Source organism: Ambystoma mexicanum, chromosome 4p, assembly GCF_040938575.1.
Source record: "Ambystoma mexicanum isolate Mex_15411 chromosome 4p, UKY_AmexF1_1, whole genome shotgun sequence".
In the NCBI taxonomy this organism is placed as follows: domain Eukaryota; kingdom Metazoa; phylum Chordata; class Amphibia; order Caudata; family Ambystomatidae; genus Ambystoma; species Ambystoma mexicanum.
The window spans coordinates 197652230-197671805 of record NC_090927.1 but is presented as its reverse complement, the minus strand read 5'-3'; the positions used below and the strand labels follow the sequence as shown (position 1 = coordinate 197671805).

General features: G+C 44.6%; 1 protein-coding gene across 2 annotated transcripts in view; it reads left to right on the top strand.

Annotated features, from left to right (window-relative positions):
• The window catches only part of ELP3 (elongator acetyltransferase complex subunit 3), a 1295792-nt gene that overhangs the window by 893121 nt on the left and 383095 nt on the right, over positions 1 to 19576 (top strand). For both annotated transcript variants that reach the window (XM_069605694.1, XM_069605692.1), the window contains exon 10: positions 6557 to 6750. In XM_069605694.1, the coding sequence (XP_069461795.1) occupies positions 6557 to 6750 (194 nt within the window). The remainder of the gene's footprint in view (positions 1 to 6556; positions 6751 to 19576) is intronic.

Here is a 19576-nt window from a genome sequence, read left to right as displayed (position 1 = left end):
ATACATTTCTTTAACTCCCCATCCTTCCTCCCCTTATTTTTTTCTCAGTACCCCATCACAACTTTCTCATTCCCTCCTGCTGATCATGCAGCCACTAATCTCCATTCCTCTCTCCTATCTACTCTTGGGTCACTACATCCGTCTCAGTCATTCTCGCCCTCTTGCATACCTCCACAACTTTGGCAAATTCCTGATCTCAGATCTCTCAATTCATTCTTTGGCTAGGCTTAAAGACGATGTAAAATATCAAAATGCAAAACTGATCTCATGCGCCTTTCTTCTCTTCACTCTTCTTACGACACCCTCCTTCTCAATAGAAAAAACGCTATTTCTCAGCTTTGAGACTCTCGTAACATTCTTGTCCACTATTTCAACTTCTCAACAGCATTCCCTCACCTTGAGTTTCTGATTACTAACAGTCTATTCTTTGAATTCTGCATGCCCATCCATCGCCTACTCCATCATCCCCTCCTATTTCTTCTCAATCCCCAACATCTCCCGTACTTTCCTCTTTCTCCCCCTCTTACTGATTTCGATACTGCCCACTTCTTATTACATGCTCAGCCTACTGCCTCCTGTCTTGATCTCATTATTTCTTCCTTGATACCCTCTGTATACTCAGTAACTCCACTATCTCAAATGTCTTTTTAATCTATCCCTTGCCTCCCAAATGTTCTGTCTTCTTTTAAACATTCCATTAATATTCCTATTTTGAAAATAAATCTCTCTCAATATCACTTCCCTTCATTTTCCGCCCGACCTCCCGTCTCCCATTTCTATCTAAACTCATTCAAAGGATTGGCTTTTCTCAGGTATCTTGTTTTTCACATTTGCTCTCCTTTCTTCCCCATCTTCAATGTGGCTTTTGTCCCCCACACACTACAGAAACTGCATTACTGCATGTTTCCAAGTCTCTCCTCTCGGCCTGTCACAACAAGCTCTTATATGCTTATTCATCTTGATCGTGCAGCTGCCTTTGACACTGTTGACCATCCTACTCTTCTTTCCTCCCTCTCTATTGGTCTTTCTGGTTCTGTCCTTGGTTTCACTCATGTCTTTCTGATCACTCCTACTCTGTCTCCTGGGCTGGCAACCTTTCCTCTCCCCACCCACTACTATATGGTGTTCCCCAAGGTTCTGTCCTCAGGCCTTTACTCTTGTCTATCTGCACTATCCTTCTCCCCAACCTGATCAAATCATTTAATCTTCATTATCACTTCTATGCCGATGATTCACAGATTTTCTTTTCCTTCTCCTGTCATTACAATTCTCTCCATTCTACCGTCTCTTTCTGCCTCATAGCCATCCTATCTTGGATTTCCTTCGACTTTCTACACCTGAACTCCTGCAAAGCAAACTTTCAGTTGTTTCCCTCATCCTCTCGATGTCCTCCGACTGACATTCTTTTCCCTCCAGCTGCCATATCTTGTTTCCCTTTTGCCAGCAATCCCTTTCTTTTTCAGCTCACGTTGGCAATACGCCTGCATCTGTCATTTCCACCTTTTTAATCTTCGTCGTGCCCATCCCTTCCGTTTCATGCTACCAAACATTTAATTACCTCACATATTTTCTCTTGTTTCGATTACTGCTCTGCACTTCTGGTTGGTCTTCCCTCCTCTCAACTTACCCCCTCTACTCTCTTTATGACTCCTCTATCCGCCTTCTCTTCCTTCTACCTTATCATTCCTTTGTTGATTTGAGCTGCATCCTTCTTACATTTGTCTCACTTTTTCATTTTCTTTGTATCATTTTTAAATGTTTTCAGTCTTTACACTCATTATCTGACTCCTCTTCTCTCATCCTATTCCCCCTCAAGGGGGAATAGCAAGTTCTAATGCTCCTTTCCCCTAGGTGTAGTATTCTTCCAAGACACTTAATAGCACACAAATCATTGTCTTTTGTATTCCCAGCTCTAAATTGGCATAATCCTCTACCAAGTATAGGTTTCACTTTATCAATTGCAGGGTCTTTGTTCCCCTGGTTTCCAATCTTCTAGGTAGGAGCGAGTCCCTGACTCTCAAAGGCGATCCTTAATAAATGTCTCTTCTACTGTGTCCCAGACCCTTCAGACTTTAGACTTCAGTTTCTGATATGGGTGCGGATTGTAGGGAAGGCATGGTATCACAAGTATGACACTGACACTGACACTGACACAATGGGTACAATGTGTAAAACCTTTATTGAAACGGCTGGGGTTGGAGAAACTCCTAATCTGCCCTATAACTAAGATGGGAGTAGTCTCGACCATCAAATAATAAATAATGCAGTCCTAGTGGAGTCTGTCAAATCAAAATGGCCTATGCTAACAAAACCCAATGCCTGCTCTATCTTTTGTACAAAAAAGTGTAATAAGGAGAAATGTATGCAAAAAGAAAGATCAGTGTTCAAATGAATAAATATGGATGAACCAGCTCTCCTCCCCACGTTAGACCTCACAGAGTAAGGCTGTCCCTGTAGACATGATGACACACTCTGGCTCGGCTTCCACCACAATAAACAGTTCTGGAACGTGGATCGAGGACCGTCTGGCCTTCAACGTATAAGTCTATTTTGTCGACTTCTAAAAATAGTGTTTCAACCAAAAAGTCCACAAAGGTCCCCCTCGGTCACTCTCAGACCTCTCACAATAAGGTTCAACACAAACTGGCAAGGGGTGGGGCTCCCTTCCCCAAGCTTACTTCACTTCGGGTCTCCCTCTGTCGGGCTCGGACCACTTTTGGATGTTGAAGGCTTTCTAAGGTGCGTGGTTTAATTTTCAGACCACTACAGGACCACTTTGACTCAAAATGTATATTTCAACTTTTACTTTCCCCTTCTCTAGGAGTTAAACTTCTTTATATCACTTTTGCTGTATATTCGTTTTCTCGCTTCAAACAATTTACCTTTCACAGAGGCTTTCGAGTGGGCTACTTCCTTTCGCCGGACCACTCCGCTACTTAGCATCGCTGAACCTACAGCCGTCTTTTACTTCAAAATTCATTCACAGGTCTGCCTTTCCTTGCGTCTCATTCACACGCATTCAGCCTTCACTTGTGATAAAATGTTATTTCAAACTTTAACACACAACGTCTTTCAGGTCTCTCGCCAACTCACTGTGCTTTGTGCGCAACTCTTCTTTGCTTTACGATTTCCACTTCATGAGTCAAGGTTAGTACCACAGGCTTGACCTCGCCTCCCCAACTCTGCCGTTCACCCGGGCGGGTCGCTATCGTCCTGGAAATACAATGCAGTTTTTGATCGCGGGATCTGGCCTTCTCCACGTGTCTCTTGCGGCCTGTCGAAGGCAATGCCCTCCAGTAGGGAACTCTGGGGTTTTCCAACCCGCTGTTCTTTTCCCTTGGTCCATCGCTCTTATCCAAAAGGTTTGCCTTCATCCCGGACGTCCTGCTCCTTCTCGTGTTCCGCCTTGTTCTGAATGTGTCTTAAGGGTATTGCTTTTTATTTGTGTGAGGAGAGCTAACTGAGATCAGGTGTTTGCACTTAGTGTAAAGTGCCTGACTTTGCCTGGCCCGATTAACGGGACATGTCCAGTACGATGTGAGAGAGTTAGTATGGTTACTCTGTCACCCTCTTCCTCGGCCCAGTGTTTGTGTAAAGGGAAGGGTTGGGACTTAGGAAAATCCTATAAAGTAGGATGGGGTAGATGAACAAAAAGGGGGGAATACCGCATCTCACCGTTGGCTGTCTCACCCCCACTCTCTGAAGACCCCTAGCCCAGGTGATCCTCCCGCACTGGTCCACCCCAGATACTGGATACAAAAGCAATGGCCTTTTCCTGCCTACCTGGGTGACCAGTCCCCCGAAGACTAGCAGGTGAGACAGATGAGAGTATGCAAATCTCTGTCTCTTTTGGTCCCAGACCCTTTTCTTCCAACTCTTATATTCACCCTCGAGCTTCCCCAGACCTCCAACACGTTGTGGTAAACCCACATACCTGTTCTCTCTCTTTTGACCAGACAGCATTTCCCTAGCTCTTGTGTTACTTGTTGAGGCTCTGGCAGCTCCCTAGTAAATGTCAGGGTCTGCAGTGGTTCTGCAGGCTTCTCTCTTTCCCTGGTTGCACATCCTCCCTTAGAAGCGGCTCGCAGGTGCCGGGGTCACCTGGAGGTAAGTATTGGTATCAATCCTGTTGGTCCTTCCTGCTCGGACCTTCGTCAGGTTTTCCTTCCCCTTGCTTCAGCTTCTCTCGGCCCGCCCAGTGCAGGCGTCCCACTGTTCCTCCTCAGAGGATCGTTCTTCTTAGTTCCTTGCATACTGCTGGTGTTCAAGCCCCCCCCCCCCGGAGGCAGATTGGTTTTCTTGGTTTCCCCAGTGAAGGAGATTACAGCTTCCCTCAGTTCTGCACAGGCTGCTGGGGTTCAAGGGTTCCCCCTATCTCTGGGTTGTACAGTGGTCCACAGCCCCTTCTGCCACAGCACAGGATTCCTGCTCCCTGCTCCCCCAGGGAAGGTTTGACAACTGCTTCCTTAGTCTTTCCTCCTTTTCTACTGTGTTTGAGCTACTGGGGAGCCGGCAACCACTAGACCGCTCATCATAGTTCTCAAGAGTAATCTTCATTACTCTGTTCCTCCTCCTTGTCTCTGTATTAATCTTAGAACTCTCCCTTTGGTAGCCTAGGATCTTATTTGTCTCAGTACTTGTTAATGAGGCTCTATTTAGGTTGTTCCTGTTCTTCCTCATCCCAGTACTTTTAAAGGGGACTCCTACATAAGTCAAGTGACCAGGGGAGAGGTGTGTATGGGATGGTGGTGTTTTATTGGGGTTCTTAGTCAAGGATCCTGGAACTGATAAAAGGAAACCTTTGCTTGGTAGCTTTGTGCCAAGCTGTTATGGTATAAGAACTGTCAAAGCAAGAGACAGTTATTTTATGGATTATCTTGTAACCTAGGATAAAAGAAGCCTAGGGGAAAGGAGCGCAATCCTAGTATTGTAATCCAGCATTTTTGGAACATTATTTTGCATCTCTTTATTACCAGCGAACTGGGAACTTTTCTGTTGATTGTAAACACCAAGAACACCTTCTTACTTTAAGAAGAGGCTATCCTTGCACAGTTATCTTAGATCATTAGTGCTGGGGACAGAGGTAGGTTTTGGGACATGACAACGACAGGCTTTTTTAGTTTCGGACTTCCTGACAGTTTCACTAGTTTCCTTTGAGGCAGGGAAACCCCTCTTGGCATTAGGGATTGAGGGGTCTTTTTCCAAACATTTTTTATTTAATAAAGGTTTTTATCCCAAAACATGGCACCGTAGTGTCTGTGCCTTACTTCTGCACCCTTAAAAAAGCCTTAGTTTGAGGTAGGGAGTCGACATCCAGGACTTAGATGATGGCTAGGTAATCGCAGAGACGAATGATGTCCTGAGCACTATTCGTCCGCATATTGGTGGATGGCTATATTGGGATTTTTGAGGAGAGTGCCCAAAGGCTCCATGTAAAGGTTAAAAAGGATTGGTGAGAGGATGGAGCCTTGGGGGACTTCGCAGGAGACCTGGAGTTGGTTAGAACGCAACAAGTTCATTTGAACTGCCTGTTCTCTGACTGAGAGGTAGGAGGTAAACCAATTCAGGACAGTGCCAGTAAATCCCATCCTGTCAGCAAGGAGGGAGAGAAGGATCCAGTGGTCGGTGTCGAATGCAGCCGAGAGGTCAAGGAGGACGAGGAGGCATGAGTTGCCCTCACATATGATTTGGAGGGTATCACTCACCACCTGGATGGTGGCTTTCTCGATGCTGCACTTGGGACTGCGCTTTGACTGATAGTCATTTAGGAAGTGGAGTTGTTCGATTCTGGTGGGTAGTTGTGTAGCAACTACCTTTCCCAAAATTTTGCCAATAAACAGGAGTTTTGTAATGGGCTAGTAATTGGCTTGGTCGTCAGGATGTAGGGTTGGTTTTTTCAATAGAGGTCGTATGAGACCAGTTTTGAGGGTGTACGGGAATGATCCATCTGCAAGGGAGGCATTGATGATGCTGAGGAGCACATTGAGTGCTGGGCCTGTCAATTGTTTAATGATGGAGGCCTGAATTATATAGTCAAAGTAAGAAGTAGGTTTGAGGGAGGCAATTATTTTTAGGAGATCCTGGGGAAAGGAGGAGGGAATTCGGTCCAGAGGGGCAGTGTGTGTGCAGGGGATGCTAATGCTTTGAGAGGTTGATTCAATGGAAAATTTTAATAAATAAGTAAAATGAAGTTCAAAATAAAAGGTCTGGTTTTCTAGATACTTGATAACTAAGTTGATAAATGGTTTGGAAGAGTAATTTTTTGTCTTTAATTGATTATGACAGCTCTTGCTCATTGGTGGCCCATTTAAGTTTTTAAGAGACTTGGGAAAATAATATCAAAAGATATTGTTTTGTTACTAAATGCTTCTTCAATATAAGTATAAATACATAGCAGAAGAGAATATTATGTAAATAAGCATTGTGTGTGCTGAACGTGTGAATGCATGTGACCATGTACAATTCTTTGTGAAATAGGGCTTACATAAGCCCCATAGATGTCTGGATAAATTGATGAGACATTAAGGGCATTGCCTGTTTTTATTTTGTGGTCTAGGAGTTCTTTGAAAATCCTGCTTTCCGTCCAGACGGAATGAAGCTTTATCCGACATTGGTAATCCGAGGGACTGGTCTTTATGAACTCTGGAAATCTGGAAGATACAAAAGTTATTCTCCAAGTACCCTTGTGGAATTGGTTGCAAGAATTTTGGCTCTTGTTCCTCCTTGGACAAGAGTGTACCGTGTGCAGAGGTAAGTTTGATATAATAATTCTCCACCATACAATCTACACATTTGCATTTTTTATTGTGTGTTTAATGCAACAGAGTATCCGCAATACATACCACCAATGCCTCTTTTGGGGTTCATACATCTGCGGTACCTTCTCCCTGTGCATTATCAGTAGCCCAGTTCAATTGGTGTCCGATCTCTCCAGGGAGGGTGGTGATTTTGGTGTTCGTGGGCTGTGTTAGAATCTGAGAAATAGGATCTTGCATGGGAAAGCAGTTTTATATTTCTTCAATTGGTCCATGGTAGGACTAGGTATCAAGTTGTGAGCACTCGCTGGCCTTGTAGTCTTGTTTGCTCCACATTGCTCACTCCCACTTCTTCTTCGTCCCAATATTTGAGAATTCTGGAAACTGAAATGTATTGTGAATGATTGCAATTTGGATAAGCATTGTAGAAATATACATTAAAAGAACACCAGTTCTCTTTCTCTGTTAAAATGTCGCATGACAGTTTTGCCGTGGACCACAAACCGCAAAATCCCAAAGAGCTCTGTGTGTGTTAAGTTGCTGGCATTGTTCTCAAGCTAGGAAATGGCTTACGGTTAAAATAGCATGCACAAATACCAGATGGTGGTGACCCTGGCCTCAGGCTAAGGATAAAAAGGAAAACATGTTGAGTCTCCTCCTGCATGTTTTTGTTTTTCACTATAATTACTCACCGAACTTTCTGCTCACCATGCCAGTGATCTATCTGCCAAGGACCTTGTGTTATGTACGTGTCATGCTAATGCAGCTGAAAAAACAGTATTTGAAGAGCAAAAGATTGTAAGTAAGTCAGAGAGTACTAGCGAAACATGTTGTCGCCTCTCTTCGCTCAAGTGCTTTGTTTGATGCTAAATAAATATATCTATGTGACTATGTTATTCTGTGAAGGTGTCTCATTCTTGGTTTATATTCTAGGCAGGAAAACACCTTGAGGAAGGGCTCATAGCCTTACTCCAATCTGAACCTTTTAGCAGCATGTTTAAAAGGTTTTGATGGCAAGCCTGTTCTGATTGATAGACCAGTGGAATTGAAAAAGGTGATTTCATCACATTGGCAAGGTGTTGACCAAGGTTGGAAGGCTGCTTGACAGATTTGGTAGAAGGGGTTTTCTCTGCTTTCCATAGGAAAAGGAGTGGATGTATGACAATAGGCCATGAGGGTTTCAGACTTGGGGATGTTATTTTCAAGGGAAAATGGGGCATACCATTTCTCATCTGCTGGAGCCACAGCATCTCCTCGGAGGCTGTCTCCTCCCATGTGATCATCCGTCATATAGCAACGAAAAACTGTGTGGAACCGCACAGTTATTCAGACGCTCACACACTGCTCTCCCAAAAGAGCTGCTCAGTAAATTAAGGGTATGTTACTGCAAAATTTCACACAATTTTATAGATGAGTCATTCTGTTAAAAAGTAGTTTTCAAAGTTCTGAAATGTTTTACATCATAAAAAGGTTTTAATTGCAGCACAGATTGAGGCAAACAGCATCCTCATCAATTTGGGGTCATTAGCCACAGTAGTTCGGAGGAAACTCCTTCGTCAGGGCGGAGCACTGGTTAGTTTAAACATAAATATAATGTGCCAGAACGACACGCGTGTACAAATAAGGTGTAATCAAACATCACAGTCAAACAATCAAAAATATCCAGCAAATTTGTCAATACATACCAAATTGCATGAAAGTACATAAACGTAGGGGGGGCGACAAAGTGTAAGTGAGTGTGATTTCAATCCGAATCAACTAGCAAAAAACATTAACATGTAAATGCAGAAAAGATTTGAAGTACCTTAGCATTTTGACCTGTAGTTAAAAATCTGCAAATGTAATATGCCTTGGTTAGTCGCTATGTAGGAGGTACATGTAAGTAAATCATTGCACTGGGTGATCAGGGTTGGGCTTACCTCAATCGTTTGTTGAGCACACCACAGTGGCTGGGAGATGGAGCACCTGTGAAAAAATCCAAATGGGGGTTTAGGAATCGAAGTGAAGGCTTGTAAAGTTCAGAGGTTCAAAACTGCTGATGCGTATTGGATAAAAGCTTACCTGCTACGAGTCGATATGTGGATACAGCAGAGATGGTGCGCGCAAACGCATGCCATCTATTTGTGTATGAGCGTAGTCAAGGAGACTGCTGGAATCGTGACGTCCCAAGATCGAACAGGCACCTTGCGTCCCGGACCCTATGTGAGTGTACAGAGCAGCCGGGATACGCAGGCACAAAGGTAGGAAACTATCTAAACTGAAAAAAAGCTGCACTTCATGATTAGGGTAAGAAGAACGACGAGCCAGTAGTGTACAAATAATCACACGAAATGGATATGCGTACACGTCAGTGCGAATTAAACAAAACTTATGTAGAGCAAATATGAAACAACAAGGTGTTCACGCGTAAAGGCGCAAAGCGGACTAACTGCCTTAAATTAATTACAGATAGTAATACAGTTACATGGTAAGACATATAAGACGTAAACTGCCTGTAATTGGCAGTTGGTTATCCAATCAGGATGACACATTCTGAACTGGTTGAAATCAGGTGTACATATGCACGCAAGGGTGCAAATAAAGAAAGTAAATATGCAGTATTCCCAAACATGGGGAAAATGTAATAAACAAGAAAGAAAAAATGTACTCTGCGCTACAGCATGCGCAGTGTGCGGTTGGAAAGGCAAAATGTAATATTTTCTGCAGAATAGTAAGGAAACACGTCCCAGTTGAGAAAAGCATGTAGAATACAAGTGCCATACACAAGGAAAAAATTGTCAAAGTAATGCAGATGGTGTCCCTAGTGATAACAGAGAGTCAGAGGTAGCTTGAGTAGTTTATTTCTTCATTCATTCCGTTCGGTGTAAATGCGCCCAAATGGTTGCTCCAATAGGTCTCTACTGTCCAATTTGATATTGATATTCTCATGTAGGTTAGATTTTGTCACAGTTTCTAAAATCTGAAACCTGATCTGTGATTTCTTGTGCCTTTTCTCAAGTCAGTGCCTGGCTACCGCAGAGTTGTGATTTCTGCTCCTGATACAGGACCTGTGTTCATTCCACCAGACTTTAGCTGAACGTTTAGATTGGCCTATGTAGTATTGGCCATAAGGGCATTTGATAGAGTAAATGATATAAGAGGTGTCACAATTGGCATAGTTCTTGAGTTTGATCTTCTCTCCTGTACGGGGGTGGTCGATGGTACCACCTTTGGTGATGAATCCACAGTTGCTGCAGTTTAAGCACGGAAATGTGCCAGTGCGCGTCGTGTTCAACACTTGGCTCGGAGGTTTGGTGGAAACCACTTCATCTCGGAAATTCCTGCTCCTCTGGTATGCAGATACTGGAAATTCCTTAAATAGACGTTCAACCCTAAGGTCACATGTTGGGGTCCTCCAGTTCTTCTTGATGATGTTTTTAATTCGATTACTCTAAATGGAGAATTTAGATATCTATCCCAGTTGCAGAGCACTTGTAAGTTTATTCTTCTGTGTGAGTAGAGTACTCCGTTCAATTTGATCAATTTTGGTGGTGGCTGCTTCTACTTCAGCTGTTTTGTACCCACGGGCAATAAACTTCTTCCCCATCCTCTGGATCACTAGCAATGCGTTTGACCCACAACATTTGGCTAAATAGTAAATTCCTGATAAGGCTGGGTTGGTGGAAACTCATTCTGTGCAGAAGATTATTTCTGTCTGTCTCTTTACGGAATGGGTTGGTACTATACCCATTGGTACCTGTTCTGATATTGATATGCTTAAATGAATCTCAACCTTAGATGTTTCGTGGGTAAATTGTATTCTTGGGTCGATGTGGTTGAGGTAAATGAAGAAATTGATCAGTTCTTCTGCGCCGGTCGATATTCCAGAAATATCATCGATATATCTAATCCAGAGATGAATATGTTCATGCCAAGTGGCGTGTGCAAGTACGTGGTCTGTTTGTACTTGAAGCAGTTGGCATATGTTCGAGCCATAGTAGCCCCCATAGATGTTCCTGAAACTTGCAGATAGTAATGATCTTTTTATTGAAAATGAGTTCTCAGCTATGATTTGTAACAGTATCAGAATTAACTCTTTCTATGCTTTAATATCATCCTCTTTCAATAGCATCCATTCGATTGCTTCTAGACCAAGATTGTGGGTTACAGATGTATACAAACTCTTCACATCCACTGTGAAGAGAATGTTAGGATTGTATATTGCTCCTCCCAGGTGGTGTAAAGAAATGCCACCCCGAGGGTCAGGATCAGCTAGCAGCTGCTGTCCCCTGGCCACATGGGAGGAGGTTATCGCCGGGGAATCAGTGATGACTCCACTGGATTCATCACAGAATATTCTATATAAATAAGCAAAATCCACAAACCTTCTGAATTTTTTACTGTTCCGGGTTCTCACATTCCAGTATTGCTTAAATCGTCTGTGTATCCATCTTCACTCCTTGAGGAGACAGTATGTAGCCTAAATAAGCAAGCTGATCCTGACCGAAGCTACATTTAGATAGCATGGCATGTAAGAGATGTTCAAGAAGTAATTTCAAAACTTCCAATACATTTCCTACATCCTTGGTGTATGATGCTGAATACACCAAGATGTCATCCAGATATATTATCACATATACATTAAAGATGTCCTTGAAGATATTATTTAAGAAGTGTTCTGGGGCACTGTTGCGCAGCGGTATGAGATAGATGCACAGTTATCTTGCTTCGACAGGATTGTAGCTGGGCTGAAACAGGCCCCCCGACTCTGTGGAGCTTCAATTAATTGCAAGGGAAGACTTGCTCAACACCTTTGGCGGAAGATCATTTGGTGCCAGGTTACAAAGGAAAGGTATTTTGCATACACCGGGCCTTGGTGACGACCGCTATGCGGAGACCAAAATGGTGGCGAGCCGGCACCCTGGCACACCTACAGCCGGTGCCACCCAGACGTTAGCGCTGTATGGAGCAAGCGTGGCTCGCAGTCAGCAGAACGTGCCAGCATCAAGTGGAGGTGCCCCATACAGTGCAGGATGGTCGCCGTTGGAGTAAGGGAATACTGCACTGGCATCAGCGGAACCAGTGTGCCCAGAGGTGAGAGGCGAGTGCAGGTAACTGTGAGAAACCTGGGGGTGTACTCACAAGTAGTCCCTGCGGATCCATTGCTCAGGTGTCCAGGGAAGGGCTATCGCTCTTGGACCTAACCCTGGGGGCAAGCCAGCGAGGGAGGATCCCCTGGGCAGGGGATCTTCGGGTGACTGCGAGGAGGGCGTCCAAAGGAGAGACATGTTTTCCCCCTTTCCTTACCCCAATCCATCCTACTCACCCTCGTTGTTCATGGGATATTGTCACCCGAGTCCCATCCTACCCCTCGACCTTCCCTCTCAAGAAGGGAAGAAAAAATATCCTGCATGGCTAGGGAGAGCAAACCCTTTTACAACTGTTGACCCTAACAGTGTCTTTCCTTCTTCAAGACCCATTATTCATAGTCCAAGTAAGAGGAGGAAAAAGAGTACATGAGATCGGGTGAGAAGAAAGATCAAGCACAACAGAGACGGGACCATATTATTAATATCCATTCATCTGTCACCCCTCTAGATCACAGGGAATACTACCAAGACCCATGCCTGCATAATAAAACACCAGAGAATTGTAATACTCTGCCACAAGGGGAAGCTATCTCATTAAATAAAAACAAGGCTAAAAAATGTTCCTATCTCTGTTGTCGATCTCCTAATAGCATTCTAGTAAATAGACTTAGCCATCAATCTAATTTCCGATCCCATTTCATTTTACAGCCCTCTCCCTCAGCTTCCATGTGGTATTTCCAAATAATTCCATCTTCCCCTCCCCATTTCCACCAAACACTGATACGAGATAGAGGCATCTAAGATCATTGAAGATTCCTCTTAGGAATGACATGGGGAAAGTAAGGGCAATGTGGTGAGTTAATTTGCAGTCACTGCAGTCCTCGTTCTTTTTTCTCTTTCTCTGCTTGCCTTCCCAGGTGACATCGAAGGAGGAGCCCGCTACATAACCATGGCTCCAAGTGGAGCAGAGCAGAGTTGTGGCAAATTAATTCAGAGTCACTGCAGTCCGCGCTGGAGCGCATGGCGCCTCCGAACAGCCTTGGTGCCGGAACAAACTCTCCACACTGTTTAAAGGTTTTGGCGACTGCAAGCCGAATTTGAGCTGATGAGTGACCTACATGCATGCTGACAATTACCCATTTGTTTATCAGTGGGAGTGTGTTCCGTGGAGTGTGGCTCTAGATTTGAAGGCAGAGTCGTAGCCCGGCGCATCCCGCTTTGCTTATCCCTCCTCATTCGCTGCATCGATTTCCGGTGGCTTTCACTCAATAGCACAAGGCTTATTTGTTCCCAACTTCTGGATTCCCAGCACCTTGCTCCTGTTTCCGTGTGAACCTGTCCTGTTTGGGCCTATATTTTTGTAATTAAGCTTGCCGCTTGAGGGCACTACTTTCGATCTTTTCCAGCTCGTGAAATGCACAGGAAAATTGGGTTGAGGTTGCATAACGCCAAACAAAAGAATAATCCTCCCAAGGCCTCAGCGGGACGCGGTGCCCAAGTTCATGCAAAAGGTTTGAATGCAAACTCTTCTAACACTCGTAACACTAGATCGCCTCATGGAACTAAGTGCTGAGAAGTTGGCAAGGGCACGATAGATACTTCTCATTGGAACCTAAAACTAATCTACCTCAAACACTGATGTCTGCGCATTCACTATCGCTTCCAATTGATGACACCTTTTGCAGAATAAACGCCTCTGTTCATTCCGACACGTCCTTCTCTGCCATGGACAATAACCCCTTGCTGCTGGCCCTGTGTTACTCCTTACGAGACTCCCTTGCTCCTAACGATTTCCATCATTCTCAATTTTTGAAATCAGGGGGGTCTAAATCCATTTAAGGAGTCAGAGGGTATGCAGCCCCTCCAACCCTCCTGTAACGCTCACCTGACTCCCACGGAGGCGCTGGCCTGGTTTGGATTGCTGTGGCCTCTTCTAGGGTGATGCGCAGGACTCGGAAGATGGAATGGACCGGACCCCCAAATCTGGCTTGTCTGGCTCATAGAAATATCCTTCTGTGTGTGAAAAGGGAGTATTAACAATCTGCGGGATAATGCGTAGGCCTCCCACTCCCCTTCTCTCCCTCCACGAAACCCTTCTGCGATTCCCCGTGAAGTCTCACCTTAGGGTCTGAAAGGACGAGCTCTCCATCCTGCTTCTGATGCAGGGGCGCGTTGTTATCCAGTTACTTCACTGGATCTCGGATTGGTGAGAGTTCAAGTTCGCTTGACTTTTCCGGTAAGGTATCGTAAGAATTCTGTTGCAAGTTCAAGCTTTAAATAACCATTGTCTGTTTTCTCTATTTCAGGTGCTGAATGAAGATTCCGAGTTAGGGAATGGAACCGTCGAAGGAAACATCTGGTGAGTTTTTGATGAGCGGTTCCTCTAGTGTTCATTAATGCACTAATGCTTGTGTCTTTTTCCCCTTAGGGGCCGGGGTTCGGAAATGCCGAAGATACGGCTCCGACCCGAAGTGAGAAGAGATGTCCCAGTAAATATCAGGTAAGTCTTTGATGAGCGTCCAGCTGCTAGGTGCAGAACAACGCGAAGCGTGAGTTGCTGCTTGGGCGTGGCTTAAATAGCCTTCAAAGTAGTTCCAGGTATGTATTCTTCCTCTAAGGTATGTATTCTTCCTCCGGCCACACCGGTGTGGTAAAGTAGTCCCATAGGTAAAATAGTCCCATTCAGGTCTCTAGGTTGCCTGGATGTTGCAGCACGGTCTGCATCAGGTAAGTTCACACCAAGCACTTCTTAACACAAAGTCATCCTTTATGAGCCTGGCGCCTATGGCGCCTGGACTGTTGTCCAACATGAGCCTGGCGCCAAAGGCGCCAGGACTGAGTCCAAAGGGCCCCTACCTGGGGCCGCTGGGACTTCCCTCGGGAACATGATGTCTGCCTCTGGGGTTGCTAGGCCCGGTCTGGCTCCTTGGGGGTAGGCATCATGACACCTCCCTGGACCCCGAAGCACTGGAGGAGCGGAACCATAGACTCTCTGCCTCGCCCAACATGCCTCCTACTGATGATGGCGGTCCTATCGAACCCTGTGGAGGCAAACGGGAGATCCAGTGCTCTTCCCATGCACAAATATCTGTTATACATTTTGCAATGAAAGTGCTCTGAAAGATGTGTGGGAAGATCCTTGGGGAGGTCTCCTTACTGAATAGTCAGAGGGCCTCTAGGGCGGATGATGATGGCCCCCTTGACGTACTCATTGCAGCAGCAGCAACCTGTACTCTTGACAATTCGCCTACTCCCAATGCTCAATTTTTTGGACTCGTAAACAACGCTGGAAAAAGAAAAGATTAACTCGCAAGGTGGCAATTATTAACCTGGACTCTACTCAACCACAGCTTGAGGAAAATGCTCAGGTGGAACCGGCCATCATAAAAAAAAATTTAAAAAATCTAATAGGCGATCTAAGAAGCAGGTTGAGCCCTCTGGCACACTAACTAGTTGGGTGTTGAACGATATACAGCCTAGCGAGAGAAGTGGTAGGGGCAACCAATTCTTGCAAGGTGTCGGCTTCTCCCTCCCCTTGTCCACATCACCTAACACTGCAATCCACAGCCGAAATCCTAAATCTACCACTGATGTACAGGCCCCAGATGTTTAGAGGAGGTCCCAAACAAAGCCAGAACTCCAGTCGCCCATTTTGAAGTACCAGGAACGTTCACGCCGAGATATGTGACGTATGATGAGCAAATAAACCAGCAGAGAGCCGCAGTAGGGCTCTGCCCAGTACCTATCAGAAGAACAACACCTATTGAAGTCCCAATACCCAGAAAACCATGGACAGTAAGGTACCCATTGAGAAAACCCTACCAGCAAATGAGACGAAATGAAGATTGCCTCAGTACTGTCCCGGAAGAGACCAAAAAGGCCTTAATGGAAGATGAATTGTGACGTCAAGAGGGCCTGGACTGACGTACAGATAGAAGAAATGATGACCAAAGAATGACACAAAGAGACGAAAACACCATGAGTAAGGATATCGTGAACCTAGAAGAAGAGAACGATGTTGAAATACAAAGAAGATTAAGCTGCAAGCAGGATGAAGATATTCAACCAACTAACGCCTGTACATATGCTTCGAACTGCAAGAAAGCTAAGAAAACAGTACGGCTTGCTATGCTAAGTAGAAGAATAGAGCTTCTACATAATGTACCTCAAAACGAAGCACAGTATTATAAATGCAAGTCCACTTTGCACGAAAAACAGAATCAACTCAGGTTATTAAAGGCCACAAGACAAGATTCATATTTTCGCAATCTAGGGTCCTATAGTTAGTAGAACCAATGGAACGTCGTACTTTTTGTGACATCTACAGTAGTCAGTATGAAGGAAGGACTTAGATGCCCACCTGACAGTGTTTTACCCAATCACCTCACCCCGTTACCATATACAGACATAGCACCTATATTAAAGTTACCTTTTCCTAACCAATAGAATTGCATGTTAACTTTTGAGTGTTACACGTCAATTATGACGAGTTTTGAGTATAAATGTTACAACTTGTATGAAGATCTTTGGAGTTGAAGCAAGACGGACTATCGCATCACTGCTGATTGCCATGATTCCCCGTTTTTTGTACTTGTCATTAAACAGACTCCCTTTGCCAAACCATTGAGTTGTCCTTATTGATTGGTGTTGGAGTAATAAATCTGCACCCCCATCCATCACAAGGTGCAGCTATCTCGTCTTAAAGTACTTCGGAGCAAACTCCGACTCTGTGAGCCGGCGGGGGGTCTCCCAGTACACTTCGTAGCAGAGATTTGATGGTTATCGATTATTGATTAAAGTAAGACACCTATTGACCGTCGACATAAAGTAACTCTAGGTCTTCAGCAATATCACAAGTCCTTTGCCATTCGGCAGAGTAGACAGTGAAGCTCCCCATAGACAGTGGTAGTTTAAAAGAGACTGCAGTCAGGGCCTGAAGGTACCCGTGTTCCCCACACTTCCCTTCCCGTAGACAGCTGAGCGGGCGAAAAACCGAAGAAGGCGGTAACAAAGGTGGTGATCCCAAGGGTCCAGAGAGGAACCATGCGAACGGTGAGCGAAACAAAAAATTGAATGTTTTGGCAAATAGTGCATGCCTTAGAACAAGTAAAGGAAAAAGGTAACGGAGGGAGGCGGGAAAAGAAAATATAGTTAGAAGTAGAGAAGACTGTATCTATATAAGCGGATAATGATTTGAGAATAAGTAAATAAACCAAGGTTATTGTGGAGGACACCCAAGACGAGAGAGGTTACCGGGGGAGACGCCCGAGAATTGAAAGGATTCGCCTTATTCCTACGCTTTAATATAGAGGCTAGAAGAAACGTGTACCCAGTGCCCCACATAATTGGGAACAAATAGACTACCACAGCGTTTAAAGACGTCGTGAAACGGGTATGTTTACACTCCATGAAGGGGTAATGATTAGAGGCTGAGATATTTGTATCCAGCTGGTGTCCGTCTAGTCTGTCAAGCGTCTGTCTTACATGTTTTTGTTGTGACGTCATATATATTGAACATTTATTGAGAAAAAAATCAAGATTTGGCGCGATTTAACAGCTGAGATAAAATCGCATATGAATTGATGTTTTTTGAGTAAATTAGAAGATATAAAATTTTGTGAAAATTTGGATTGGAGCTTGCAGCATTTGGTGCTCGCTCATATTGTTGGAACTGTTCAAGTCACACGAAAGCATTGACAAGTATTATACAAGAGGAAAGGAAACAGATTTAAGCATGGAAGACATGACTCCATTGGCACACTTATGCAAGCAGTTTCCAAAACACGCACCCAAGCTAAAGAAATATAGTACCGAGTGAGTTAAAGGTACCGCCCACAAGATGTTTATGCTATGGCCACAAAATGGGTCTTTATCTAAAGCTGTTTTACAACATATAACGACATATTTGCATGCCACATATGCAGGCAAGAAGTTAGAAAAACGCCCTGCTGTTCTCGAGCTATGGAAAATGTATGAACTTGGAAAGGAAGAAGAGCCGCCAACAGATTGGATACTTAATATATGCACAGAGGGGGGTGAGACTACTAACGCGCCACCTGCCCCACCCGAAACGAAAATTGAGACTAGTAAGGACGAGGGGTTATACCCACTGAGAGAACTCAAAGCAGCCACGGGGTATAGCAACCCTGCATATGAGTCTCCTACGCATAGTAGTGACGAAAATCAAGGGAAAGATAAGGACAAGAATATTACCTCCGCAGTCCCAAGGGACAAGGAGAGACGTGATGACGAAAGAAAAGATCAGGCACAGACAAGTGCATCTCTTGACAAGGAAAGAGAAGGGAAGAGATGGAAGGGAAGGGAAGATAGAACTGATGAGATAGCATTCGCAATAGACAAATGGATGGGAGGACACATTTTATTGAAACTCAATGGCAAAGGCATTGCTGACGCGAAACAAAAGGAGAGGTTAGATGAGACATGGAGAAAGGGGAAGGAGAAGCACTTAAGAGTAACGAAAGGATAAGAAAGACAGACAAAGGAGAGAACAGCTATATCGCGAAGAGTGAGAGAGGCAGCTCGATCGCAACCCAAGAGCAGCCAATGACCAAGACAGACAGAAAAAGCAGAGGTTAGAGGAAGAGCAAAGTATACGTGAGAAAAGAATAAAGAGTTGAAGAGATGAGGAAATTCAAAGGGCAGATGAACTTAGAAATGAAAAGAAAAAGGAAGAAGATAGGGTCCGAGAAGAGTTGAGGAAACGCAAAGAATTTGAGGACGATATAGAACGTAAGCGAAGACAGAGAGCACGCGATCTTGAATATCTGGGTAGAGAGGTTAAAAACCTGATCCAGTAGTAGAATGGGAAGATACAGAAGAATTTTTTCCTCGTACGATTCAGTACCAGGCACGTCTAGGGCAAATATGGAAGATGACTTCGACAACAGAAGCATTAGGGAAATGATTGATAGAATATATGATGAAATGGAGCTAGAACAAATACCCCACGGGGAGTGGGAAGATGAGAGCCTGGAGAGCACTCAGCTGTATGACACTGAGGATGTCTCCCAAAGTAGTGGGAAGACAGAACTATCCCTGAATAGAAATCTGTAGGAACCAAGACGATGCAAGAAGTTGCACGAATTGGGGACAGACCATGTCCGACTCGGAAAGGGAAAAGCGCAAGGGAAATGAGGAAGATAGACGGAGCGAAAGACGACTCCCAAGGGAGAAAGGAATAAGATGGTCAGACACTAGCGAGTCTGCACGGAGGGCATCAGAGTCAGCCACACAGTCTGACCAACATGACGAAGTATCTCATGGTCAGAGGGGGGTGTCTACACTGCCCTATGTAGACAGGCTAAGGACATTGCCAGGCAGACGGCGATGCAGGAATATTACCCCTGCAATAGACAGGAGAACAATGAGAGAGAGAGCGGGCTATGCATCCCAATTTCCGTTGCTTGAGAAAGGGGGAGTGAGACCGCAATATATTCCATGGCCACACATGGATCGAGAACATTTGAAAAACAAATTTACACTGTTGACATCGGGAGCTGGAAGTGAATACACAAGTTAGAAAAAATGGCAGGAGGAAACACATTAGCTATAGGGGACATTAAGGGTCTCCTAATCACCATACTTGGTGAGAGAGCAGACGATGTGTGGCCACGAGCAGGCTACCCTGGTGTAACCACGATTAATAACGGGCATGACGGAGCTCCATTTAACAATTGTAGAGCCGCAGTATGGAAAGTGCTGTGAGTGCTGTATCCAGATACTTCAGATATA